Raw genomic sequence first — 24,525 nt, forward strand, 5'->3', positions numbered from 1 at the left:
ATCTTATTTGCGTCTTTCGGAAAACCTTCCTGGAATGCTTGACCGCGTGTCTTGAACAGTAGGGTATTTTGATAGTCTAGAACTCAATTTGATTTCTATATAGCTGGTACAGCGTAGTCAGGTATTACTTTATATGTTTGCCACTGCTGGTAACCAAGTTTTGATTGTAACAGATTAATACCATAAAAGGATGCTCTTCACGAGGTCATTAGAATTTGCTAAATACATTGATCGGCTAGGCTGAGCCTGACTCACCGGGCAATTTCATTAATTCAGAAGATTCAGAACCCTCAAGGAGATAAGACATTGATGAAACCCATAAATCATGTAGGCCCGGTTCTGCCTGCCTTGATGACGAGGAACATCCTCGTTTAACCTCTCTGGCAGAGCTCTCAATGGTTCGACCAGGAATTTCTGAGTCACTGCTTTGAATGAAGATCTGCCTCCTGGGCAAAATACCAATATTCCCATTCACTCAGAATATTTCGTAGAGGTGCCAGTAATAGGAGCCTCCAACTACCCTTTTGGGAGAAATACAAGGCATCTTCACCCCATTTATTGGTTGAAGAGAAAAGTGGTCGGCATTATCGTAGATGTAAGACATCGCCCGGTAGCCTGGTACCTAGCATAATCGAGTAGAAGCATGATTAACGCAGAAACGGAGGTAGGTCTCCCAAGTCATCGGGTACCACAGTAAACTCATATGGGCACAATTTGAAGATAGGCTAAAGGCAATGTCGCAGGGATGTATCTGGTGAGCTGCCGAGAAAGGACACCCCCCTGGTCATGCTAATATTCTATAGGTTCCTCGACCTGCTTTTTTTGACTTTTACTTGGCGCAGTAAATCCCGTAGTTCTTTACCGGGTTCTGTATATATCGCGGCAGTGCGTCTAGGTTCTCGAATATCTCTCTCCCTCATTAAACGGGTATTTGGGTTAAACATCGCCGACGATCATCACTTTGGCCGACTGATCTATAATACTTATAGAATCGGTCTTTCCATTAGAGCTGGGTATCATTTCACTAAGCCGAGGAGTTTGTCCCAAGGCCCAGCGAGCCCAACAGCAAGGATGACTATATAAACTTCACGGCTGGTCTTTGCAAGCCAGTGAAGCGCATCATGGCCAATGTGCTGAGTAGGGGGATCTGCGGAGTGAAGATGCCCATGTAGTGCATTTGCACCTGTATCGTCTGCGAGCGTTAGTCTGTTGACAGTGGGTTCGTGGGGCAGGGGGACAGGAAATGAAATGAGTGCAGGCAGTCATCCAGGTGCGGTTGGAACATAACTTGGGTGCTCACATGGTCCACTATCTCCTCAACTGATTTAAGGATTCTGAGAACCCTACTTTCACTAGTATGGAAGGCTGGTTGAAGACATATCTGGGCAACTAGCCTAATTTCCAACGAAGGTCCTAAGTGTGCATATATACACTTAGCTTAGGAATAGCAGTTCTAACTCACCGAGCATGCGTCTAACGATGCCCTCAGTGGATCCTCCGGTAGAGGGTTTGGGACCGTCTTGGGGGAGCTGTCATCTGTACTATAGCACATGGCGTGGCTTTTTACACTCCTCCCAGCAATATCTGGGGTTTTCAACGGCTAGCGTAACACTGCATGCTTTAGGATTAGATCCTAAGAATGACACGGGGCAATGTTGCTGAAGCAGTATTGCTTAGGTGTTTTGAGTCTTTGCCCAGAATGATTGCGTCACAGGGGACGCACCGAATACTAGATGAGTAGTTAGGCCATCCCATCTATTTAGCACTAATACTATGTTGTATATTCTCCGTTTTCTCATAAGGTCTTTAGACATAGTTGGAGACTAGAGATCTTAAGTAGCCTCAAAAGTTATACGTGTATACTCTAGGCTTTCGGCGAGTGATGCTCGCAACAAGTATACAAAATGGCTCGGTTGCTTTCGATGCTTCTAAAATACCCATGAAGGTTCCCTGAAGATTCCAGCCACGGCTTTCTGTGTTGCTTGTCCTCTTAAATTTGAGGGTAGGATTCGATAACCTTCAGCCGAACAATGGAAGACCATCGGCCTCTTCAGGTAACAGATGCCGCATCGCAGCACGACAGATGTATGCACCTTGCGTATTCTTAAATGTTGAAAGTAGCCGTAACGACGTGGACACCTTTCTGCATAGAGTCGCTGGGCCCGACATCATCTTTTCTATCGTGTCGATCATGCGGACGTGGCTTGCGTGGTTGGAAGAATCAAATATAGTAGCATGTTGACATTCCCATCATTCCGTAGTTTGCCCTCTATTAAGTTTTCTGGTAAGACTCATTGTCCTTGGGCCACAAACGGATATACTCACGCTGAATGTTGGCATCATTACTGACGATGTTCTGGTGGTTTTTTTGGCATATTTGACCATGCTCTAGATCCTTTTACGGTAGTGATGTTTGTATCACCTCGCTTGGATATGACACCAGTCAGGCCCATTATCGAACTCCACATGATCGTTCTAACTGTGGGTAGTTTTGGAGCCCGAACATTTGCTCGCTGCGCACTTCTTGCGCAAGTTGTTTCCTGTTAAAGGACTTGTCGATAGCTATGCATTGCGTTAGTTCTAGATAAAAAAAATGGTTATCACTAAGAATCTAGCACATGTTCTTTTGCTTTTCTAGGGTTGTTGTGTGTCTCCTCATTCTGGGCAATGGTTTCAATAGCAAACCAATGTTCTTACTGAGAAGTCAGCGGCAATTTCAGGAAGTAGCTTGGGTTCATGGACGATGTATTTCATAGCGATTTTGTTGTCTGAACAGAACTGCGATCGATCGCTCTTTGAATGTCCCTAACCACTTGCGTCAAATCCTTTCTGAAGCGTTTCTGACTCTAGATCCCAAGCCCCTTGCCGGTATATGTCAAGCACAGCGTCCCAGCTTCGTTAGTAACGAGGGCAGCGTGAAGCGCTCTATCTCCAGACTTGGCAATGTCTGTTCCAGCTTCCCGAGTATGTGTCTCAAGTTAGATGAACGCTGCAGTGAATCCCTAAGAGAATCCTTCCTTATTCGAGGTATTTTCAGCTCTTTGGCGAACTTGGCTTGGTCAGCGCCGCCCATACAAGATATCTCTGTTTCCTGGTCTATAACCACTGCACAACTAGCATCCGTTCAAGACGCGCGAGCATGCTCACAGTAGATCAACGGTCATCACGTAGATACGAGCAGCAGGTCTACTCGAAGCTGACCAAGAGCTGCCACCAAACCGCAAAGGCGTGATACCTTATGATCTATACATCTGGAGTCGTATATCCTCCTCCCTAAAGCGTAATACCCTTTAAATACCAAATACCAGGACCTGTCTCCCCACTCCGCTACTACTGGACCGTCCCTTGGCAGTTTTTTTTTTCCCCCTCTCAAATCCATGTTGCTATTAAACATAATTCTCAGGGGCGTTCCCCCCTTGAAAAAATGGAGGTGTTGCAGTGTAAAAAGACAGTCAATCCATCTAGATATAAGACGGAAGCGTAAAAGGAGTGGTCTAATGATAGAGGCTCGAGCTTGTGCTTGGAGCTGATAGCTTTCGAGGTGTGTTACTGGTGATTGTAATCATCCCCATCCAAGTCGTAAGGTTAGTTACTGACCTGTTGTTTGTAAGTAGTCCACTAGAACGGCCATGGTATCCCATGCGTCGGTGAGTTTACAATGGGCCGGTAGCTATCCTCCGAGCATAGGGTTCCATGTACGGATGAGAAGTAGTCGATAATGATTCACGTGTGGATTAGGGTGGTGTGATTCAGAGGATCGTACTCGGGTATGGGGGTATACTAGGCCATTTATTCAGTCCTTACTGCTTCTAGAGTCGATTGAGTTATCCATGGCAGTGATGGCAACGGAGGGCTCCTGATTGTTATCCTCCGGGTCTTCCTTGCTATTAGCCTCGCATACCGTCGTCCGTTACCTTGGGCATAATAAAATCGGAGTCGGCAACGTCATAGAGGCTGCGTCGGTAGTCCATATACTCAGCTTCGAAATGCCACGCAGGCGCTTGATACATTGATATACGTCGCCGTCTGGTTTCCTCTTTTCAGAACCGCTAGGGTCCAGTGTAGTGACATCCGAAACGGTAGCGGGAATGGTACGAGGAGCAGCAACGAGTAAGCATTCGGAGGAGCAGTGTTGCTAAGAGAAACAGAACCAGGCTCGCCTCAGCTGTTAAGGGTTGCCCTATCGCAATATCGATCAGACTGCTGTCGGGTACAGATGGGTCGGCTTGAGTCGTGAGGTGTTCGATATGGATGAAGCTACTTATATAGTAGCCGGTGTTGTCAGCCTTAGGTTCGAGATCTTCCGGTGAGGGGCCCCAAGTAAGGTAATGCCCCAGCGAATCCTTCCTAACGTTCACCAGGGTTTCGATTCGCTTTATTATAGAATTGTTGGTTGACAATTATCGCGTCGCTAACGTTATTTTTTCCGGTACGATAGTAGTATCTTCTATAAAACTTGATCAAATCGGGTTTCTCTACTGGTATGCGGCTGGCACGTACATGGCCTGTCTTCGAAAAGTCCGCTTCCCGTAATGACTGGTGATGAGCGTGCCACAGTAGGCTGGTCCATGCGTAGAAGTATGGACCGCCTAAGAAAGCCCTTTCCCCGGTAAAGGTTCTCGATTAAAGGTACAGATGCCAGCCAGTCCATAGTTTTCTTCTGTGGGCTGTGGATCTTACCATCATTAAGGCCATGACAGGAGGTAACCGGCAAAGGTACCTCTACAGCGGGCATCCTGGGCACGCTCAGTCACGTACCAAGCTCTTGCGGAGGGGCTGATGTCAAAGTTTGCTGAAGTTCGCGGCTTTGTCGCGGCAGGTCCTTCACCGACGTGCGTTACGGCGGCATTATTAGAATGCTCTATCTTATACCACATGATCCATTAATCACCGCAACCTTATATTTTGATAAGGTATTGGATATAAAACGCTTCTTCTTGTGATTGTCTCAATTCTTCACACGCTTTATGAGAATAGACCCAATCTCGTACGACAGATATTCATCCAAGTCGCCTTCTGCAGGCACGGTGGCAGTGGCATACCCTGGTAATCATCGGAGGAGCATATCGCTGTGGCTGGGTTATGTTTCTTGCCGAGCTGGTATTACATGCCAGGTTGCATGCTATACCTTCCCAAAAGGATCTGTAAGGATTGCCGTCGTAGGGTGTACCACTGGGTTACCCGGACATAGGGCAACAGACAAAAGGGTGGCATCATGCTGAGAAACCGTTCCCCTGGGCATTCTTAATACTGCTGGTACCGTTGCGATATCTCTCTCGAAGCACAGGGGAGCACTGAGGGAAGCATTCTGGTTACTTGTGCAATGAGGAAACCTGCAAGCCCATCTGCGGCAAAGGTCGGGCTTTCTGAATCCTCAAGCTGCGCGAATGGGGCACACCAAGAGAATCATCTTTTGTTTTAGACAGGGTATGACGCAGTCACTGAATCGGATCAGGCGGGAGTGTGACAGTACATGGCATACTGAATCAAGCCTGCAAAGCTGCTTTCGGTCTTAACCTTCGTCCAGGACATTACAAGGTCTCGACCGATCGCGTGTCGCGAGGTAAGATACCTGATGTGGTGTACCTAACCAATCAGGGAAGCCTGAGAATCGTAGGGGAGATAAAAAAACTCCGTAGGTAAGTGCCGCCTAGGGTTCGTCCCTCGTTCGCGTCGTAAACCCTACTCGTGACCTAAGTCGATGCCTCCTCTTCTTCCTCTTCTTCTGGTGTTAATAATTGCGTTCACCATCTGTAGTCGAGCGAAGAAATATTGGTTGCTGTGTGTATTATATGAAGATGTCTAGAGTCGATGTTCATTCAATTGACACAGCGGCCAAACTGCGATGTGGGTCCAGTCCCAAGGCGAGACAAGAGGCATATGCGGACCTAAGAAAGTTACATCTTGGGCCTGTTAGAAGATTTGTTCAGCTGTAAAGTTGAAGTCGTGTTCAAAGAGTGGTCAGAGGATAGGAATGGAAGAGAGAAGGTCTGATCGATGTGTAAACAGATTGAATTGTACACAGATTGAGGCTTTATACCGATCCAGGTGTAAAGGGAGCAAAGGGATTGGCTGGTAAAATAAAAGATCAGAACCAGGGAATGACGAGAAGGCAGGTGGATGGTATGCACAACCCTAGCTCCCTTCTCAACCGAACATCGCAGACAAGAATGAAGCGTTTCAAGCCTTCTCCTTTCTCCTTCCCTGGGTCCGCCCCTTCTTTTCGAACAGTCACTCTATGGAGGATGCAACAAGACTGGTAACACCTACAAAAGTTTTGGATAGAGAGACCAATTAGCAAGAATAAAAAGTTCAACAAGCCTTCTTCGGTCGGCACCATGACGTCAGTCAAGCATTTCCAAGCAGTCTTGAGCACCAAATCAGCAACGGGAGAAGTATCGGTACCATAGGGTTTCTGGAGATGACATGTTACACTTTTGTGGATCACTCACGGGAGATCAGCACATATAGGGCTATAGAAGCATGGCTCGATAAACATTTGCGGCTTTCTTCGCTTTCTTATGGCAACCAGCCTCGCGGTTGGTGCATAGATCTGCAGCCTTGGTCTTGAGATGCAACCGGAGGGAACATGGCACATAGAACCAGGCCGTTCAGGGGCGCTTTTTAAGCTGTATATCGTCCCGTAACAGTGCCACTACGCGAGATCATCTAGGGTGATTTGCTCGAAGGTCTGCCTATTCCCTCTTTTCGGTCCTCTTGTCGTTGCGTGGAAGTTAGACTTTTCCAGTGGCTCTTGATGTGGCTGAACTGTTTGGCATATTGCTGGTGCAGGATGATGAAGTTTGTATCGTTAGATGTAGGTCAGTATCCAGAACAGCTGCTTCAGGCATTCTGGGCAAGTTCACGGAAGCCAGTATGACTGAGGTTAATAAACAAGTTTATGGAGCGGAACAGGCCATATAGCTAGGCTGGGGGTTCTAACAGATTGTCAATAGCAGTTGTCCTGGCGAAGGTAGCTTAGAGACAGGCACTTGACCAAGATGAGGATGATAGCCAGTGGAAGGGTTGTGACAGGCTCTATCATCATATTTTGGGGGTTGAGGTTTAATACTACTAGATCCTCTTCTTCAACGCTCCTCGTCTGTGCTATTGAAGCATATAAGTGTAAAGGGTCTTAACATAGGGCATTCATGATTGGAACATGTCTTGCGGCTGGTGTTGCACATTGTAGAAGTAAACAACTGTGAACAAGGTGACAACCAACGTGCAATGCCCCTGTAATAAGCCTAACAGTACAATGGGACTTAAGACCGGGTTGATATTCATAAAGTCTTGCTCTGGCAATTTGGAATGGCTGACGAGCTCTCCCGGGGAGGAAAACATATTGGGAAATAGCGAAGATAGTCAGGGTTTATATGCCCTCCTCGGGGTAAATGATTTGCATCATCCTCACTGTCGCCCGGAATATCCTCAAGTAGAACAGGGTCTTCCTCGAGGACCTCTTCGAGGCTTTTTGAGTTCTTGTTAAGCGGCTGCCTGTGGTCATCAGGAATGTATCCTTCGTCGTCAGCAACGTCTAGAAGAAAGAGTAGGATAGTAGACGGTTAAGGGAAGGAAAGGAGGGCTTATGTTCTAGCCAGCCGCTGTGTATAGTGAAGCTAGTCTATAGTGTATGAATGATTGTTGTTCTACTTTGTGAATCCTAGATTGAATAGCGGGATAGGATAATTCATATGAATAGAATAAGTCACTGGTAGCATTGCACTGAAGGGTTTAAAGAGTAAATAAATGAATTGATGTCTTTTATTATTATATGTAATGCCTACAGCACTACATATAGGGCTAAGAATAGACCCCAAGGATGTATACGGGTAGGTATGTACAACCTCACAAGGTAAGTTTCTATGCTGTCAAAGGTAGAACTCCCAGAAGGCAATCCAATTAAGAGGTCAGTAACTCCCTACAAATCCCTAAGTCAAGTGTCATGTCTATCCACACCACTATAAAGTTCTTGTTAAATACCACCAACTTCAGCTTCTAAAGCAAGGGGGAAACACAGACCACCATCACTCATACAATATCCAAACTAAAACCAAAACCAAACACAAGCACACAATTCTACGATAAAATACGGAAACCCCACAAACCGAACCACCGAAAACCTCCCAAAGAAAAAAAAACAAATACACCAACTACCGAACCTCAAAGAAAAAAGAAATAAGTGGACCCAACCCAAGCGATGGTACTACCGAACACCAAGACCAACCTTAAAAACCCAATATCAAATCACCCACGAACCCATGTCCAATTCGGGCGCGATTTGCCGACAAAGGAAGAGAAAAATGAAAAGAAAGATAACTAACCCTGGTACCGATCCCATCGCGTGGTAGGCAGCGATGCTGTGGATCAGATACGATCACTGGGTTCGGTTACGATTGGGTTCGGTTACGATTGGGTTCGGTTACACGAAGCGTTCTATTTCTGGATAGAATTTTCCTTGGATGCTCGACGAGGCTTCATTGCGTGGGGAGATATTTGAAACGGGGTGGCTGGGTTAGGTTTCTATTTCATTTCATTTTCATGGACTTCGCCTTAGTGAGGGGTGTGTTTCGGTTGGGGTTTTCTTAGCAATTTCTTCGTTCACGTCTGGGGATTTTGGTCTGCAGGGCGCTGGGCGCTGGGTTTGAGATATTTTTGATGCTATTTTAGTAGATTGTGGATCATGGTGGTATCAGTCCGTGTATGTGCATTTTACATACATACATAGGTATCATGTAGTCATGGAAGGTGTAGCCCGGCATTACTGGATCACAGCCTGCATACCGTTAAATTTCAGGGTCAGGCACACGTCGACCTTGTTCCTGAATAGCTGCCGACAAGTCCCTTCTAAGGGAAAGGCACCGAAAGCCTCAATATAATACTAGTCATGGCAATCCCAACAGATTTCCCAAAGAGGAAACTCCATGCCGATGGAAGCTGACATTGCCGATCACTAGTCTAGATCGCGAATCCGCACGGACAAAACCAGCCCTAACCTCAGGTAAAACATGAAAATGGCGAGCCGCCTGCCTGGGTAGATTCTCCAATTCACGCTAGAGTAGGGAATAGCATATCACGAGGCCGTGGGGTTGTGATCGGGATATGGAGACAAAGGATTCACCGACTGGACCCTGGATACGAATCAGTGGAGTCGCGGCTTGGTAGTTGATATAGAAGTAGATGAAAGGATAGGGTAATAAATTGCCACTTTCAATCTCCCAGCCGCCATTTGATGTCTTCGATGCAACGTGACAAAAATTGTCGATGTTCTATGGGGCGTTCGCTTAGAAGTGAAGGCAAGTGGGTCGTTCAAGTTCAAGTATAATCTATTTCACTTGTTGAAGAAAGGGATTCAGGATTCATTGCATCTGATTGGGTCCAATTGGGTATTGCAGATAGCCGGTCCGGTTCGGCCCACACCAGGAGGTACCGTGAACTCCAGCCCGGCACTATAATACAGGAAAAGACAAAAGCCTTCGAAAGGTGGATTCGGTTCATATCAGAACGGAAAATAAGGTTCGGAGATTAAAAGCCAAGCAAACCGCCGCCGTAGAATTATGAAATCGAAACCCCCCAAAACGCCTTGAAACGCTCAATAGGAGACCGCTTGACAAGTCCTTGTAGAAATAGGAAATAACAGTAAGAAAGAAAATAAAGAATAAACAATAGTGACACAGAAATAAGTGTAGGTATCAAAAAGAAAAACCTTCCACCAGTAGATAGGGAATTAAGAAAGAATGAAGTTGCAATGATCGAAAGGATATCAAGATCGGACAGAGTTGCCGCCAGTCGTTTCATTGCAACTTGTGGGAATTAAGCATTAAGACTTTTAATGGTGGACTTTCTCTTGGATCCGAACATAAACTCCATAAAGCTCTTCTTCGACGTTCCCTCCGAAGGTTCAGCCGTCGATTGCCGGACGTGGCGCAGACTCTTCTTGCGTTTCACTTTCTGCTGGAAATCTGTCTCGGCTACGTCTCGTGGGTCCAAGCTGCGGAGACTCTCCACCTCAGAGCGGAGGCTGCTGGAGGAGTAGATGCTGGAGGAAGTGGAGGCCTTCTTCAATGGGTGTGGGCGGCTGAAGCTGGACGAACTGTACGAGGAACCCGATCGTTCCCGGGTAAAAGACGGTGAGGAATAGTATGGAGAAGGGCTTGCGGTACGGGATGGTGGGCAGCTAGACTGAGAGGGGATACCGTGTATAGATCGGGCACTCGAGTGAGTGTAAGACATAGACCTCGTCCGAGAATCGTCATCAGCACTAGTAGGAGTGTGTCGGCCATGAAAGAACGGAAGGCTCGCACTGCTTAAGCTCCTGATAGACTGTGGGCGCCGCAGAATGTCCGTAGGACGACGGGAATGCAGCTCCGAGGAAGGGAACTTTTCAGACACGGCAGTGGCAGGGCGTGAGAAGGTCATCGAGTGCGTGCGCTGTGTCATCGGAGGTGGTAGTTGGGGCACCTCTACTGGCAATCTGATCGTGGCACCTGATCCGGTGGGTAGCTGCTCCAGTTCGCGAGTTGTCAAGTGCATGCTGCCCCGTTTTAGTGCTTCATCCTGAGCGGAATCCCGATCCCACTTGTTCCATAATAAAGGCTGAGATGTCGCTGCCCGACGATGCGAGTACAGCCCCTGAGAGACGTTCTCGCTTGCATCCGACTTGGTGGTATTAGGTGTAGGGACAGTATCCTTAAAGGGGGAGGATGAGTGCTCTGAGACTGGGCTGATTAAGATTAGGTTGGGCTTTGCAATTGGTTCGACGATTTTAACCTGCTCTGCTACGAGCACGTCTGATTCATCGTCAGGATACATTGAGGCAGAAGACAGAGACGCAAGCGATTGGGGCCTCGTTGATACGGGCGACTCTGATGGAACATATACACTCGGAGGCAGGAAGATAGGAGATTGCAAGGGGGAAGTAGCGTCAGGGGAAGGGAGCTCAATAATGACGTCGTCATCATGTTCGAAGATGTAAGAGTCTGCTACAAAGGTCGTCCCACTGCTTCGTTTGATAGTATCCATCGATACCGGCCGCGATGTTTTCCCGGAGGATGAATATGTAGGTAGTAAACGAGGGAATCCGGGCCTCTCGATCTCCGACTCGCTGATATCGGCATTTGATGGCTCATACGACTCAACGGGAGAGAAAGCATGGTCATGACCGCCCATTTCGGACTCCGAGATATCCTCCTCTTCCGATTCGTAGCGTCGTGGTAGATGCTGCTGGTTGAGATAATCCAGATGGATGGGACCGGCGGTGTCGTACATAATCTCCACAGACCAAAACCCCGGGGTTTTTGTTGTTTCTCCAGGCGAATAGTGATAAGAAGTCGGGATATTATAGGGAGAGAAGAAGAAGAAAAAAGGACAACTAAGTCGAAAAGGGGGGTACAAAGTCAAAAAATGATGCTGTATAGGATGTGTTCAATGTGGTAAAGAGGATAATAGATGTCACAGGAGAAAGATGATGCACTCAGAGTATCATGGACGATAACAAAAGAGTATCGGAACAAAAGCAGTAAAGAATCAACATAGAAATGGACCGAGAGACAAAGCAGGGGGGTCACAGGTGAGGAAAGACAAGGACGTCAAGAGTGAGACGGATACAGGTGAGATATAACCCAGAGACAATAAATCCTTTTTTTCCTTTTTCTCTAATTTACATTTTTTCCCACTCCTTCTCCTCCTGTCCCACACGGGTTGGTATGCTCTAAAGGAGTGGATCCGGGATTGTCTCTGAAGGTTTGAACAGGGAGAAAGATGCCATGAGATCACACAACCTTCGGGAGGACAGACCACGGCGATCCACTAGAGAGAGATACAGTACTAATAGCAGTAGTATGGGTAGTGGTTCTGGAGTCAGTACATACTATACATACATTGTAAGTACTAATACTACCACACGTGCATCCACGTTCTTTTTCTTTCCCTTTTTTTTCTCTTTTCCAGATTATTTTTCTTCTCTTTGATTTCTCTCTTTTTAATTATCATTGGTTATAATCATGGATGATAAAAATAATAACATAAAATAAAAAATAAATTCTATACCGTATTTTACAGTAATTCTTTTTTTTTTTTTAATTATTCCCTTGCCTTGTTATTTTTTTTCCCCCTGCAAGCCAACGAGAGAGAGAAAAGTGGAACCGCGGCCTCAGGATATCACATTTCAACCCTTGCAGAAGGTACTGTACATACAAGAAAGGCCCTACATTGGTTACAGCGATAATACTTGGAGAGTAAGTTCGGTTATCTCCTACCGGTGTTACAATCCCAACGCCATTCGGGCACGACGAATAATGAAGGGGAAAAATGGACCATTTAGCTTTCAGTCCTGCTCTACACGACACCCTGGTTCGTGTCTGGCACGGCGGATATAATCGTAAAATACCAATCAATAATGGCGAAGAATTGATGTATCAACGTGAGCTGTCGACCAGGGAGGCCCATGCAGGTTGAAGGAGAGCTTCTTCCAATTTGGCGGCAACATCTAGATTACGCAGGTGGAGATGGACGTTCTCTTTCCTCCCCTCCTTTACAACGGATAAGCCGTTATTTTATTTTGTATTACTATGTTTTAAACTGTCGAATTTTTTGGGTTGACTTTCTCTTCTGTCTTTCTTTCTTTTCTTTTTTTTGTTTTTTTGTTTTTTTGTTTTTTTGTTTTTTCCGTGCCGATCTATGGTATGACTTGGTGTTCAATTGGAACAGGGTTATTGCCGAGGATGAGAAGGACCATGGAATTTTCCATTTAATCTATCTTTCATTCATATAAAGTGTTTTTCCTGTTCACTATTGAAAAGACCTTCAGGGCACGGTCAACTTCGCCTCCTGTCCTAGACTACATGGGGTAGCACTCCGGAGACTTAGTTTAGATCCATGTGTGGCCGTTTGTTATTGATAGAGGTGAATCAAGTGATGGCGCCCCACTCCCAGTGGAGAAATGTTGTAACAAAAAGAAGAAAAGAAGGCAACCGGTTCATTCGGATTCCAATCGATCCCCCAAAAAAAGAACAAAAAATGGGAAAAGTTTCTTCAAACCATAGTGAACAACCTTCGCCATGATCGCCCTCCGATCCTCCAGAAGCGAGAAAGAACGAGTAGAACATATCGAAAAAGCCAACAGGTTCCTCCTGAAATGGAGATAAGAAGATGAGGAGCGAGGAAGAAAAGACTGCCAAGGTCTCCGTTGCTGCACCACGGTGGAGCATCTCTTAACTCAAACACACCATCTCAAACATTAACCCCAAAGGAAGCAAACTCTTCCCGTCCTGGTGTTCATTCGCCTCGACCACCCATGGAAATAATTTAGTCAGGTACAATACACACACACACTCATGGTGGAATAGTCTACTCCTAGGAAACAAAAGAGAGAGAGAAAGAAAAGGAAAAAAATAGAATTCTCCGACTCGCCCGACAAATAGGAGATTTTTTGACTCACACCCGCAGCAATAGACCCGAACCTCCCTACTGTTTTACTTGAACCCTTGCAGTCGCTCACGGACTGTGTGTCGGTCTGTAACATGAGGGAGGATTTTTCCCCCACAAACTTGCCCGTCGGATATGGGAGCCGAAGAGAACCGGTCGCAATGGTTCGTGAAGTTAAAAAAGGATTTCCAATAATACCTATCTTTATCACCATGATACACCGTGGATGGTTGACAGGTTCAGGGTCTTTCGAGCAAGACTCAGTTAGGGCACGGGGGGACGAGAATTACCCGATTGGGGAGGGGAGTAGCTAAGACAAGTGTGAGGCTGGTCTACTCATGATCGTCATCACCAATGCACAACCAATCTACGATCTTCATAAAATCAGTCAAGCATAGTCCACGAGATAACAGTCAGCAAGTCCAGTAAATAAATAAGATGGTGGGAATAAAAATAAATATCAAAATAAAAAAACAAAACATGCGGTTCAACGCACCCGTTGGAACTGCAGGAACAGGATGGTGTGGCAGGCTGAAACAACCCCGACGGTGCATGGACCAAGGCACACTGCATGTTTTGCTTTTTTTTTCTCTCTCTCTCTCTCTCTTTTTCCTCATCGCGTCTAATCGGCTCAACAGGAGATATCTCGGAGACATACAAACCTTATGCCCATCTGGAGGAACTGCGACGCAGTGAGATAGTATACATACATGTGGCTGGAATATTGAGCGACATACATGATGCGCGCTCCCTCCCTCAACCCTGAATGGAGGAAGAAACAGCAAGTATGACTGCATGGTTACACGTACTCATGTATGTAGGACCACATACGTGCCGTCCAGCAGCGGCCGGACACAGTCGGCCTTCGGTATAGCCGTACACTTACATGCTTTCTCTGTATTACCTTCACCCTTGCGTTGGGGTGCCCATCGAATCTCTCCAGTCCAGCCCGCGAGATTGTCCTACCCTACAAGCCTATCACCCTGATGAAGTGAAGATCGGCCGCATCACAACCTAGCCATGGCCAAATCCCCTGAAGCGACATGCAGCTTAGACTTCCCCAGATCGCTTATATTAGTGAAAGTGACGGAGATACACATATCATCTGCATGGCAATATCGTGGCGTCTGATCGTTCTTCCCAGCCACCCTTCACCAGACACTCAGTATGGACGCGAAACTTTAAAAATTCTTTATCTAGTATCGGTAGGACGTCCAACGCGCACAGCGTAGGATACGGAGGAATAGGCGTCCTCCGGTCTGTTCCAGCACCAGGATGGAAAGTAAAACTCATCGCTGAACCTTCTTCTCCCCGGCCTACAAATTTTGCTTCCCACCCCCACTCCTCGTCGGCCTGGCGAGTTATAGCATCCTTGCCAAAAGCCTCATCTCCCTTTGACTAACGGCAACAGCGTTGTACAACGTCAGCTTCTCCACTGTCCTTCCCTTCCCCCTCATCGGCCGGTACTACCCCCGTTGTAGTTCGGGCTTGGCTGGATGACATGTAGAGAAATCCTTAGAGATTTACTATACCTACCTACTAGCTAACTATAAGCCGGTCGAGCAACTAGCACAATAAAACCAACCATCACAATTGCAACAAGGGGACCACCGTAATGAGCTTGAGGTCTCTTTCTCACTACCCCAACATTTACATAGCGATCATCACAAGTCATTTGCATACCATGTCCTATAGTGCCCCTATCCTATAAACTAACCCTACTATGAAGCAGCAAAAATGGAAGAGAGACAATGGGTGGCAAAAACCACCCAAATGCAAATGCAATTCTTACCACCTTACAATCCACATCCATACACACACACACACATACATACATACATACATACATACATACCTCAACGGCACATACAAACAACCACTAACGCAATAAAGAAAAAAAAAGCCCCCTCCCTCCCTGCCTGCACCCCAGTTGATAACCGAACCGCATTATTAGCAACCCAACTGTACATACCGGTATGCAGGACTAAAGGTAAGCCAAGTTTGGCGTCAGGCACGGGGACGGGCATGACAGGTACCCAAGGGGACAAATCCCGACGGACGCTACGGGATCTTTTTCCCGCCTTTCCCACTTCATGATTAGTAGACGGGAATGGAGGATGGAGAAGAAGGCAAAGAAGGGCCAGGGAAAAGAATGCATCTATGGTATGATGATGCAGAATAGTGACCGGGGGGGGGGGGGAGAGCAGCCGAGTGAATGCCGAATAAGCCCTAGTCCAGGGATCGGGAAGCGCACGCCCTTCATACTGAGGGAGGGGAATTTGGATTGTGAGCAGGCATGGCACTGCCCTGCATTTCTGCTAAGGATAGGGATGGTAAGAATATAGAATATAGGCATGGATTGGGGAGATGAAGAGGGCTTCCTTTCCTCCGGGTCAATTGCATTATGTTATTTTCTTTTCTTTTCTTTATTTTTAATGGTCTGTGTGGTTGAGAAGGAGGGCGGAGTATTGCAAATTTAAGTGACAGCGATGATCATGCCGGATTCAGCGTAACTCGAGGAAGATCATCTTCACCAAACGATTCATTTCCGAGTGTTCTTCCCCTTCATCGAGCTAAAGCCGGTATGGCATTGCCCTAATTCCGGACAGCCGAAGCGGTGCTATGGCCATCGAGAATAAACTGCGACGAGGCAACCAACTTGCCTTGCTTTTTTTAAAAATTTTCCACCTTTTTTTCTTGCTTTGCTGACCGACATTTTGGCAAGGTTTCTCTGCAATTAATAATAGAAATGTTATATATTATACTAGGACCACTAGAACGGCGACTTGTCCGAATAGGAAATGGACTGACTACCATGGGGCCCGGATTAATGAGTGGCCCATATGATATGATCCTCACACTGGTGGAGTCTCAAATAACGGCCTGAATCCGAGCAATAGGAATCGCACCATTGGGGGAGGGGCAAATGTCATGTTCCGAAGCCATCCACTACCGTTTCTTTCTTAGCGGATATAGCGGTAGTATTGTATAGACTACAACTCTGAATTCTGTTATGTCCCACGCCGCTTGGATGATGGCACGTGATGACTCGGACGAGTGATCAGGGCACGTCCTTCAGGGATCCAAGGCACGCACCAGTCTTTCTATGACAAATGACAAAAGGTCATTACTCACCACCAGACTTGCATACTTCAGAATCTACCAGTCTACCATTCTAATAGTACTGTTTTTCGAAAGCTGAAGCATCGATCAAATCGAGTATCGTATTTATTCATTATGAGGCTGTTGTTGATTTACTATTTCTCCGTTGCTAGAGAAGCCTGGCGATATCATAAAATTCTCTAGATCTTGCCAACGTCAATGGCGTATGTCCTTCCCTGCCTTTTGAATTAATTATCACCCGTCCTAACGACAGTAACACCTTCACAGCCACGTTATATCCAAAATATACTGCTAACAGCAGAGCATCACATCTTGAATCATCCGTTGCATCTAACTCGATCCCTCAACTGAGAGGGGGTGCTTTATAACCTCTGGTCGATTGCATTTGTAGCTATGAGAAGAGGCGTCCTTCCCTAAAAATTCTTTGCATTTGGATTTACGCCTTCAATGGCAAGCAAGCACTTCACGATCTCCGTATGCCCATCCATCGCCGCCATCATCAGCGGCGTTTGTCCAAATTCATCCTCTGAATTGGGATCAACTATCGCCAAGTGGCAAAGGGGTGGAAAGTCTTCCACGGTATCTTTGACCCCTGCAAGTGTCGCGATTGACAAAGGTGTTATTCCGCCCATATTCCTACAGTTAGATTGAATACCCTTCACAGCAAGTAGCAGTTGAACTACTCTGTGACAACCATCCCGCGGCAGCATACCATAATGCTGTCCGTTCATAGGTGTACTCGCAGTTAACATCCATACCTGGCTCATCCACGATAGTAGTGTGGTCTTTGCTCGCAGCCGTTATGAGCGCATTTCGTGAGTTACGGTCTTGTGCGTTGATATCCACCCCGTTCGTAGTGGGAAGCGTTACTGACTACCGATTTATGGCCAAAGAGCGCTGCCAATATTAGAGGAGTTCGGTCGAGTTCCTCTCATTCATTAATATCTACCTTGCCGTGGGCGAGTAGGAGTTCCAAGGTATTGTTAGCGCTGTTGACCGCCACGATTTTCAGAGGTGTTTGATCGAGACCGTCTTCCTCCTTCACCTCGGCATCGGTGCCTTCCTGTAAGAGTCGGCGACACGTATGGGATTTGCCGCATACTGCAGCCCATATCAGTGCCTCACTGCCGTGGTGGCGGATATGGCGGCGGTGGAATCATTGATGACACGGCACAGACGATGATTGGCTTGCTCGAGTGCATTTACATCTCTCTCTGATGGGAGGCTTTCTGCAATAACCCTTAACAGCCCGTTTAGCAGATCAGTAAGGGTTATTTTCTTCCCTCTACGTGTGGGTTTGACCTGCGATCTTGCCACGAACCGTTCACAGAGCACCCTCTGGTATCTGGACACGCACCTGTGCGCTCGGTCCACGACGGTCGAACTAACCTGTGACCCAAAAGCAGCGGCATTTCAGTCCGAATTTGGAAAGGGAAAGGTCGCCAAGACTCTGCCGAAATGTCGGATTGCAGTTGATCCACCATGGTTATATTAGTAGAAAGTCAACCGGACGTTGGAGACAAGACACCTCGGAATAAGAGTTTCAAACACCACTAGTTTAGAAATTATTGATTTAAACAAGTTCTGATAGACTAGTTGGATAGTCAACAGAATGTACGGTGTACTAAGATTTTACTAATTTAAAATTCGATAGTAGCACTCCGTACCTACCCACCGAGATAACCACCAATGAAAATCAAAACTGTAAAATTGAAAAAAAAGTAAATGAAGAGACGAAAAATACAGAGTAGCACTATAAATAAACTTTATAAATGGAAGGAATAACCCTAATGTAGGAGAGATGTCATATGTATGATCTGATCTGTATAAATCAAACCATGGCTAGATTCGCCTTGAACTATAAGTATAAAATGAATCACTAGACCTCCGAATTCACGCGGAAGTGACAGTTGTCCTTACCTAAAACATTGAGCTATATCTCTTGGTTTGCGCTTAGTTTGATTACCTTGGGGTCTCCATCACTCATCTCTACTGTTGTAGAATGAAACCATAGCTGACTGAGGACTCTTCATCTCCGGTCTTGGACAACCGAGGCTAAGATTAAAAGAATTACCATATCCATACTACCTACCCCCCATAGCCAAGATGTATTAGGGTTTGTTTCTTGAGAACAGACACAAAGATAACTTATGATATCAGACACCAATACTCCATCTATTAACCATCATATACCTCCTGAGAACTTACCCTAGAAAACAAGAAAAGCAGATATCACATAACGCTTTGCAGCCTAATCTCAGAGAGTATGACACTCCCTAACCTTTTTGTATATGGTTACGGAACTAAGCATCAACCGATTATGTCAATCACATAGTATAACTATATATTCATTTCGAATGGCTCAGATCCGATGAAAACCGTGTCCCTCCATTACGTTTTTTGGAGAGCTCTTCCTCTCCTCTAGAGCCTTGTTGAACCCAGCATCCCTTACAGTAATAACAGCCGCCTTGCTGCCCACATTGTTCACTATACCAATGCACTTAGATAAAGGTTACTACACTTCATAATCCCCATCAAAATCCTTTGGTACCTCTTTGTACAACGACTTCAACAAACTCCTCTCAAGTAAATATTCCAACCTCACCTCACATCTTCCGCTATTCCATCCCAACAACTTAAGCTTCCATCTTATACCTCTTATCTTCCTCCGTCCCAGGTACACACAACCGTAAAAGAAAGCAAACTGTGGGTTAGTATGTACATACCGCATACCGCCCTAAAACCAGAAACAGCCTCGAACGCAGAATATTGACTACCCCCACATATCAAAATCAACCGCCCCCAAGTCCCAGTCAGGGACTATCACCATCGTCAATTACATACAGCTGTTAGGCATGGATTCCTCCCATCCCCATAACTATGTCAGAAATCTTACACAGTACTAGCAGCCTCCACCGAACCGCTATCTCGCGTCTCCGATAACGTCATACGAATGATTCGGAATCATACCTACATCGAAACTTTATGTATATATATATGTAAAACCAAGCACAAAATCCCAAGTACACATTACCAACACCAAAAAATATACTTATTGCATTTTTAATCTAGCGCCCAATCCGACCTACGGAGTAGGATACTGGGATAATCAGGACTCAGAAAAGTCCCAGCCTGTATGTATCAACCAACCCCCTATCCATCCTGCACAGCTCAAGATATTCGTTGAAGAGATAAGCGTGAGCCATTGATACGTGCGCTTACAGAAATAGTCGTAGGTAATAAGCTTGCGGTCAATATGGTATCCAATATTAAGTTATCAGCCAACATCTACATAGCCTAACGCGAAGCCTTAGATCACGACTTATCAGGGCCTCTAGAGGTGTATATATTCCTGGAGATATACTCCCGAGACGGGATGGGTTGCTTCGTCGGGGTCCTTTTCATGGGAGTATTAAGTGATATACAGAAGTATTCATGACAAAGCGTAGTGTAATATAAAGACAAGGATCGAATGGTTATAATAAGCGTAGGAATTCATCATATCATGCACCTGGTGACAACTATCCTATATTTGATACCCGTGTGGACAGATGCTATAATTATAGGCAATCCGCAGTAAAGTATTCTCTTGGTAGGGGAATCTAATCTAGATTGATGGCTCGTAGCTGATGACGGGAGGCTAAGATATGGTTTGAGTGAAGTGTTTGAGAGGCCCTATTTCATTCCAATGGCTCATCGGTCCGTTCCTTTTCACGGAGACATACTGGGCTATTGCATGTTGGGTATTGCTTCGTCTATGGAGTAATGGACCTAGCTTATGAGTGGTGTCCATGTGTTGTCTGTACTTATTCTCTGGGTTGCAATGACCTTCAGGTTATCAACTCTTACATGCTGTGGCTTGAATGTAGTCTATTACCCTAACAATGCCAATTAAGGTCTGAATATCTAAACATGGTACTAGGGGTGTGCCCGGTTAGGAAAACGTTCAGCGAATAGTTCAGAAAAGCAGATTTATATACATTAATAAATAACAAGATATTTTTGTTTCATCTTGGAAAAGGAAACACACATGACCATGATTACATTTATGTTTACCTGACATCTATAATACTTCACAATAGTGTAGAAAGACAATAGGTGAAAAAAGGAGAGAAAAAAAAAAAGGACGGGTACAACCAGCAGCACCCGGCAGAAGAAGGCATGACAATAAAAATAAAATACAGACTGGAAACGATCGGGGAGCTTTGGCCACTTCGACACATTTCCAGACAGAAGAAAATCCCTTCACACATTGAGCTAAAAGCTGGCGTTGCGCATTCATATGCAGCAAGCGACATTGACGTGCATCATGGTCGCGGAGTGAAGGCGACCAAAATCATAATGGTCATTCATTAAACAAATAGAACATTGAGCGCCAGATTAAAAGGTTCGAGGATTCAAGCCGAATATCAGCTCGTCCTGTGATTCTTTCACCATTGCTAGTTGGAAAGATCCAATGAAACCAAAAAAAAGGGGGGCCAATGCGAATATAAACTCCGGGAACAAGAAACGAGAATCTGGCGGCCCTTCCCCTGGGCCGTCTTGAGGTACGATTACATCCAATAGATCACCCCATGGGTAACGCTAATGTCATCCCAAAATTCCCAAGGAACGTTGAGCGCTTAGGCCTTGCGGGAGCGGGTGACAGGGCCGTTGGAGCGGCCAGTAGCGGACGCGGCTCCGTTTGACTTGGCGCTGCCATTGGCGGCGCTTCCGTTGGGGACGACCTCCATCTTTGCCATATCAATGACAGCCTGTCTGCCAGTGTTGCGACGAGGACGGCCAGACTTGGCTGCCTTGTTGTAGGTAGCGATGTAGAAGGAGATAAACAAGAAGAGGTAGGAGCTCAGGATGGCCATTCCGGCGAAGGCGGCGAATTCCTCTCCAGCGCACTTGCCCATGTTCGGGGCCCATGGGAAATAGGTGGATGAGAAGTAGGTATAGGAAGCAAAGTAGACGAAGCCTAGCATCGGATTAGCAAAAGTCCACCAGACTGTTGGTTGCATCAGGTTACTCACCAAGGTCAATGACGAACTGGATGATCTGAAGACGGGTGATCCACTCCTTCCACCAGATACGAATGCCGCGGGCGCTCTGGAAATAGTACCAGTACATGACAACGTGAACAAGGAGGTTAATGGTGATAGGAACCCATTGCACGGCAGTCAACCCAATTAGCTGAGTGTAGCACAGGAGAGCGGTGGCACCATGGTGGTAGGTGTGAAGGAAGGTCAATGGCTTCTTCTTGAGGAATAGGAAGACGGTGTCGATGAGTTCCAGATATTTGGTCAGGTAGTTCAGCTATTTTCAGGTCAGTTTGCCATCACTAGTCTAATGTTCGAATCGCCGCAGCACTAACGTAGTAGAGAACAATAAGGGGCTGGGTCCATCCGCCATTGTGGTCGCAAATGGCGAAGAAGATACCGTTCCTCCAGATAGTCGGCAGAAGTTGCTCGACGAAAAGGGCCAGCAGAGTCGCGCTGATCGCGGTCAAATAGAAGTTGTGAATCATGAACAGCGTGTTGAGCTTGAGGGCAGGGAAATTCTTCATCACCATACGGCCTCCGAAGATCACCACATAGTAGGTCACAAGCATCGCGGCGGTTTCCCTGAAGCCGGACATAGGCGTTTGTCCCTCAACAAACTTAAACTCGCTGGCGGGATATCCCACCACCTTCTCGAAGGCCTGGTCGAAAATTGGCCAGAGGTGAATGCCGAAGGGCCGATCCAGTGTCGGACGGGGTACATTCTGTAATAGTTCGAGCGCCATTATTATTGGTGGGGAGGTCGAAGCACTGGATTAAAGCGTATCAAGACCCAAAAGATAGAATAGAATGGTCGTTAAAAAAAAGCCCTGGGTACCAGAGACGCTTTTTTTTTTTCCTTTCTCCTCAGGGCTCAAGTCAAAACAGCAAAAGGAATGACAAGAAGCGAAAAGGGACTGGGAAATAGAAGGGAAAGAGAGCGCAAAGGAAGGAGAGGAAAGAAAGATAAGAGAGGGGGAAAAAAAAAAAGGTCGACTGGGGAGGGTGGCAGAGGAGAGAGAAGAAAGAGCAGTTGCAGGGAGATTCTTCTCCGCGTGTCTTTTTTGGTTGGGTCCCTTTTCGGTTTCTCCGGCGCGTCCGCAAATTCACCCAATCAGAGTCTGGGCCTCGGGTCAACATAAAAAGGGGCGGCTGTTCTTTAGGGCCCGCTGATCATGTGCCTTCCCGTGGTTCCGGTAATTCAAAAGGTAGCGTTCGACTCTTTTGAGTTTGTTTCTTTTGCCGTTTGCAGCAGTGGCCTTAATTACGAGGTGTATACGGATGCTATGATAATCCAAGTATAATGGTATCTGAGGTTGAAAGTATGCACAGATCATACTACCAGTCTACAAAGTACTTCTCTTCAGTGTGTTGGCTCGGTCAAGCGATCTGATTTCACATGCACATCCTTTAGAAGCATCTTAGGACTACGACCGCATAGATAGTACGATGGAGCCTAATTTCCTGCCCTTTAGATCTACCAATAAGCGCACGCCAAGTCATGAAGACTTGACAATGGAGAAGGCTACTAGTAGTCTTTTGTTCCATGTCTTACCTACCGCATTCTTTAATATGCATGTCTATAAAGAATGTCTACCGGATGTCTGTTTCTTTAGACTGTCAATCTTAGTAGAAGCTCTATACCACAACGCTTATACAGTAATTTATCAGTCAACCTAATAAATAGTGGTTATCCATGATATTAGCTCACAATTTGTTGATGAGAAATCAATGGACGCTGGTTAATAAACATAAACAAACCTATTCTATATATATTCGAGCGTGTGGGTACGGGATTGGCGTACGAATGTTGGAATTTTAAAGCCGATTAACATCGTCTCTTAATTTCATGTAGCATAAAGCTACTGCGTACGATGATAATATTTAATAGATCATCTATATATATATATATATATGTATGCATAAAGGGAATACTGTACTCTGTACAGTGCACCATTATTGGTTCTACTTCGGGCTACCCGTTTAACTTGGTATATGCCATAGCAAGTACAAATTAAAAAGTCAACCTGCAATAGATTGTAGGTACGGAGTATAGGTCGAAAGTTTGAAAATTTCTATTTAAGGGAACGCTTATGCATAACTTTTGAGTTGGAGTAGGCTCAGCCCCAGAGATATATACGAAAATCGGTCCAATCCTTATCGGTCATGTGTCATTCAAACCAGATTGTAAAGAGGAGGCTAAAGACCCCCTTTGTTCTAACAACCTACATCCGGACAACCTGCGCGGAGTCCTGAAGCAGTTCGTTGCCAAGCTTAAGTTCCAAGGGCTTCCCCAACAGCTCCGGAGCCTTCTTGATAAGGTCCTGGAAGTAAGGAGAACCTCGGTGCTTGTCCAAGGCAGCCTGGTTCACATATCTGGCGATATCGCTGTCAGCAGGGAACAGAGAAAAGCCAGCGGAAGATATTGGAAGCCGAAGGAGAAATGAGAATACGGAGGATAGACAGACCTCTCAACGACAATGATCTCTTCTTTCTTGGCATCAGCGTAAGCATAGTATACAAGCGTCTCGGGCTCGTTCTCTTGCACTTTTTTGGTGATGTTGGTAATCTCAGCCGCGAGCTGTGGCGTAAAGGGGGTAGTCAGCTCACAGATACAATACTTAAGTGAGGAATCATTCAATTTTATTGAAACCTTGTTGACTATGGGGAAATAGCAGATTTGTTTGGGTGGGTAGAGACTTACCTCATCGAACTTCCCTTGCTTGGGAGTAAGAATAGCAACTTGGTTGATAACTTGGGATGTCATTTTGATTTCTCAGTTTAATATATTTTCTTTCGCTGAAAAGTAGTACTGAGGTGAGGGGTATATTTGTATAACATGGATTAGAATATAGTCAATATGGGAAACTACCAACAATTCGACCTAAATACCTCGTTAGAACCTCGGCCAAGTCTGATGATGGAATCGTTGCTGATAAATGGTCGGGTTGAA

General features: G+C 45.9%; 5 protein-coding genes across 5 annotated transcripts; all 5 read right to left on the minus strand.

Moving 5' to 3' along the window:
• Window positions 1–9,678: 9,678 nt before the first annotated feature.
• BDW43DRAFT_318731 (uncharacterized protein) lies at window positions 9,679–11,268 on the minus strand (the record flags this gene model as incomplete). The annotated part of the gene is made up of 1 exon (XM_032048746.1): window positions 9,679–11,268. The coding sequence occupies one exon, from the start codon at window positions 11,266–11,268 to the stop codon at window positions 9,814–9,816; it is 1,455 nt and encodes a 484-aa protein (XP_031901624.1). The 3' UTR covers window positions 9,679–9,813.
• Window positions 11,269–12,661: 1,393 nt separating this feature from the next.
• On the minus strand, window positions 12,662–13,265 carry BDW43DRAFT_272962 (uncharacterized protein). Its single transcript, XM_032041573.1, has one exon. The coding sequence runs from the start codon at window positions 13,206–13,208 to the stop codon at window positions 12,909–12,911; it is 300 nt and encodes a 99-aa protein (XP_031901625.1). The 5' UTR covers window positions 13,209–13,265; the 3' UTR covers window positions 12,662–12,908.
• Window positions 13,266–16,592: 3,327 nt separating this feature from the next.
• Window positions 16,593–17,751, minus strand: BDW43DRAFT_272966 (ankyrin repeat domain-containing protein). Its single transcript, XM_032041574.1, has 2 exons — window positions 16,816–17,751; window positions 16,593–16,751 (listed from the first exon to the last, which is right to left on the minus strand). Exon 1 carries the CDS (start codon window positions 17,313–17,315, stop codon window positions 16,962–16,964), a length of 354 nt encoding a protein of 117 aa, XP_031901626.1. The 5' UTR covers window positions 17,316–17,751; the 3' UTR covers window positions 16,593–16,751; window positions 16,816–16,961.
• Window positions 17,752–21,170: 3,419 nt separating this feature from the next.
• Window positions 21,171–22,318, minus strand: BDW43DRAFT_310044 (elongation of very long chain fatty acids protein; the record flags this gene model as incomplete). The annotated part of the gene is made up of 3 exons (XM_032046822.1): window positions 21,171–21,511; window positions 21,567–21,849; window positions 21,908–22,318. 3 exons carry the CDS (start codon window positions 22,316–22,318, stop codon window positions 21,171–21,173), a joined length of 1,035 nt encoding a protein of 344 aa, XP_031901627.1.
• Window positions 22,319–23,797: 1,479 nt separating this feature from the next.
• BDW43DRAFT_310045 (putative quinol monooxygenase) lies at window positions 23,798–24,339 on the minus strand (the record flags this gene model as incomplete). The annotated part of the gene is made up of 3 exons (XM_032046823.1): window positions 23,798–23,948; window positions 24,041–24,153; window positions 24,277–24,339. 3 exons carry the CDS (start codon window positions 24,337–24,339, stop codon window positions 23,798–23,800), a joined length of 327 nt encoding a protein of 108 aa, XP_031901628.1.
• Between the last annotated feature and the right edge of the window lie 186 nt (window positions 24,340–24,525).

This window comes from Aspergillus alliaceus, assembly GCF_009176365.1.
Source record: "Aspergillus alliaceus strain CBS 536.65 unplaced genomic scaffold BDW43scaffold_15, whole genome shotgun sequence".
Taxonomy (NCBI): domain Eukaryota; kingdom Fungi; phylum Ascomycota; class Eurotiomycetes; order Eurotiales; family Aspergillaceae; genus Aspergillus; species Aspergillus alliaceus.

What these genes read in the sequence shown, in the direction of transcription:
- BDW43DRAFT_272962 (XM_032041573.1), bottom strand. Translation starts at nt 13,208, where the DNA reads ATGCTCCACCGTGGTGCAGCAACGGAGACCTTGGCAGTCTTTTCTTCC.
- BDW43DRAFT_272966 (XM_032041574.1), bottom strand. Translation starts at nt 17,315, where the DNA reads ATGAGCCAGGTATGGATGTTAACTGCGAGTACACCTATGAACGGACAG.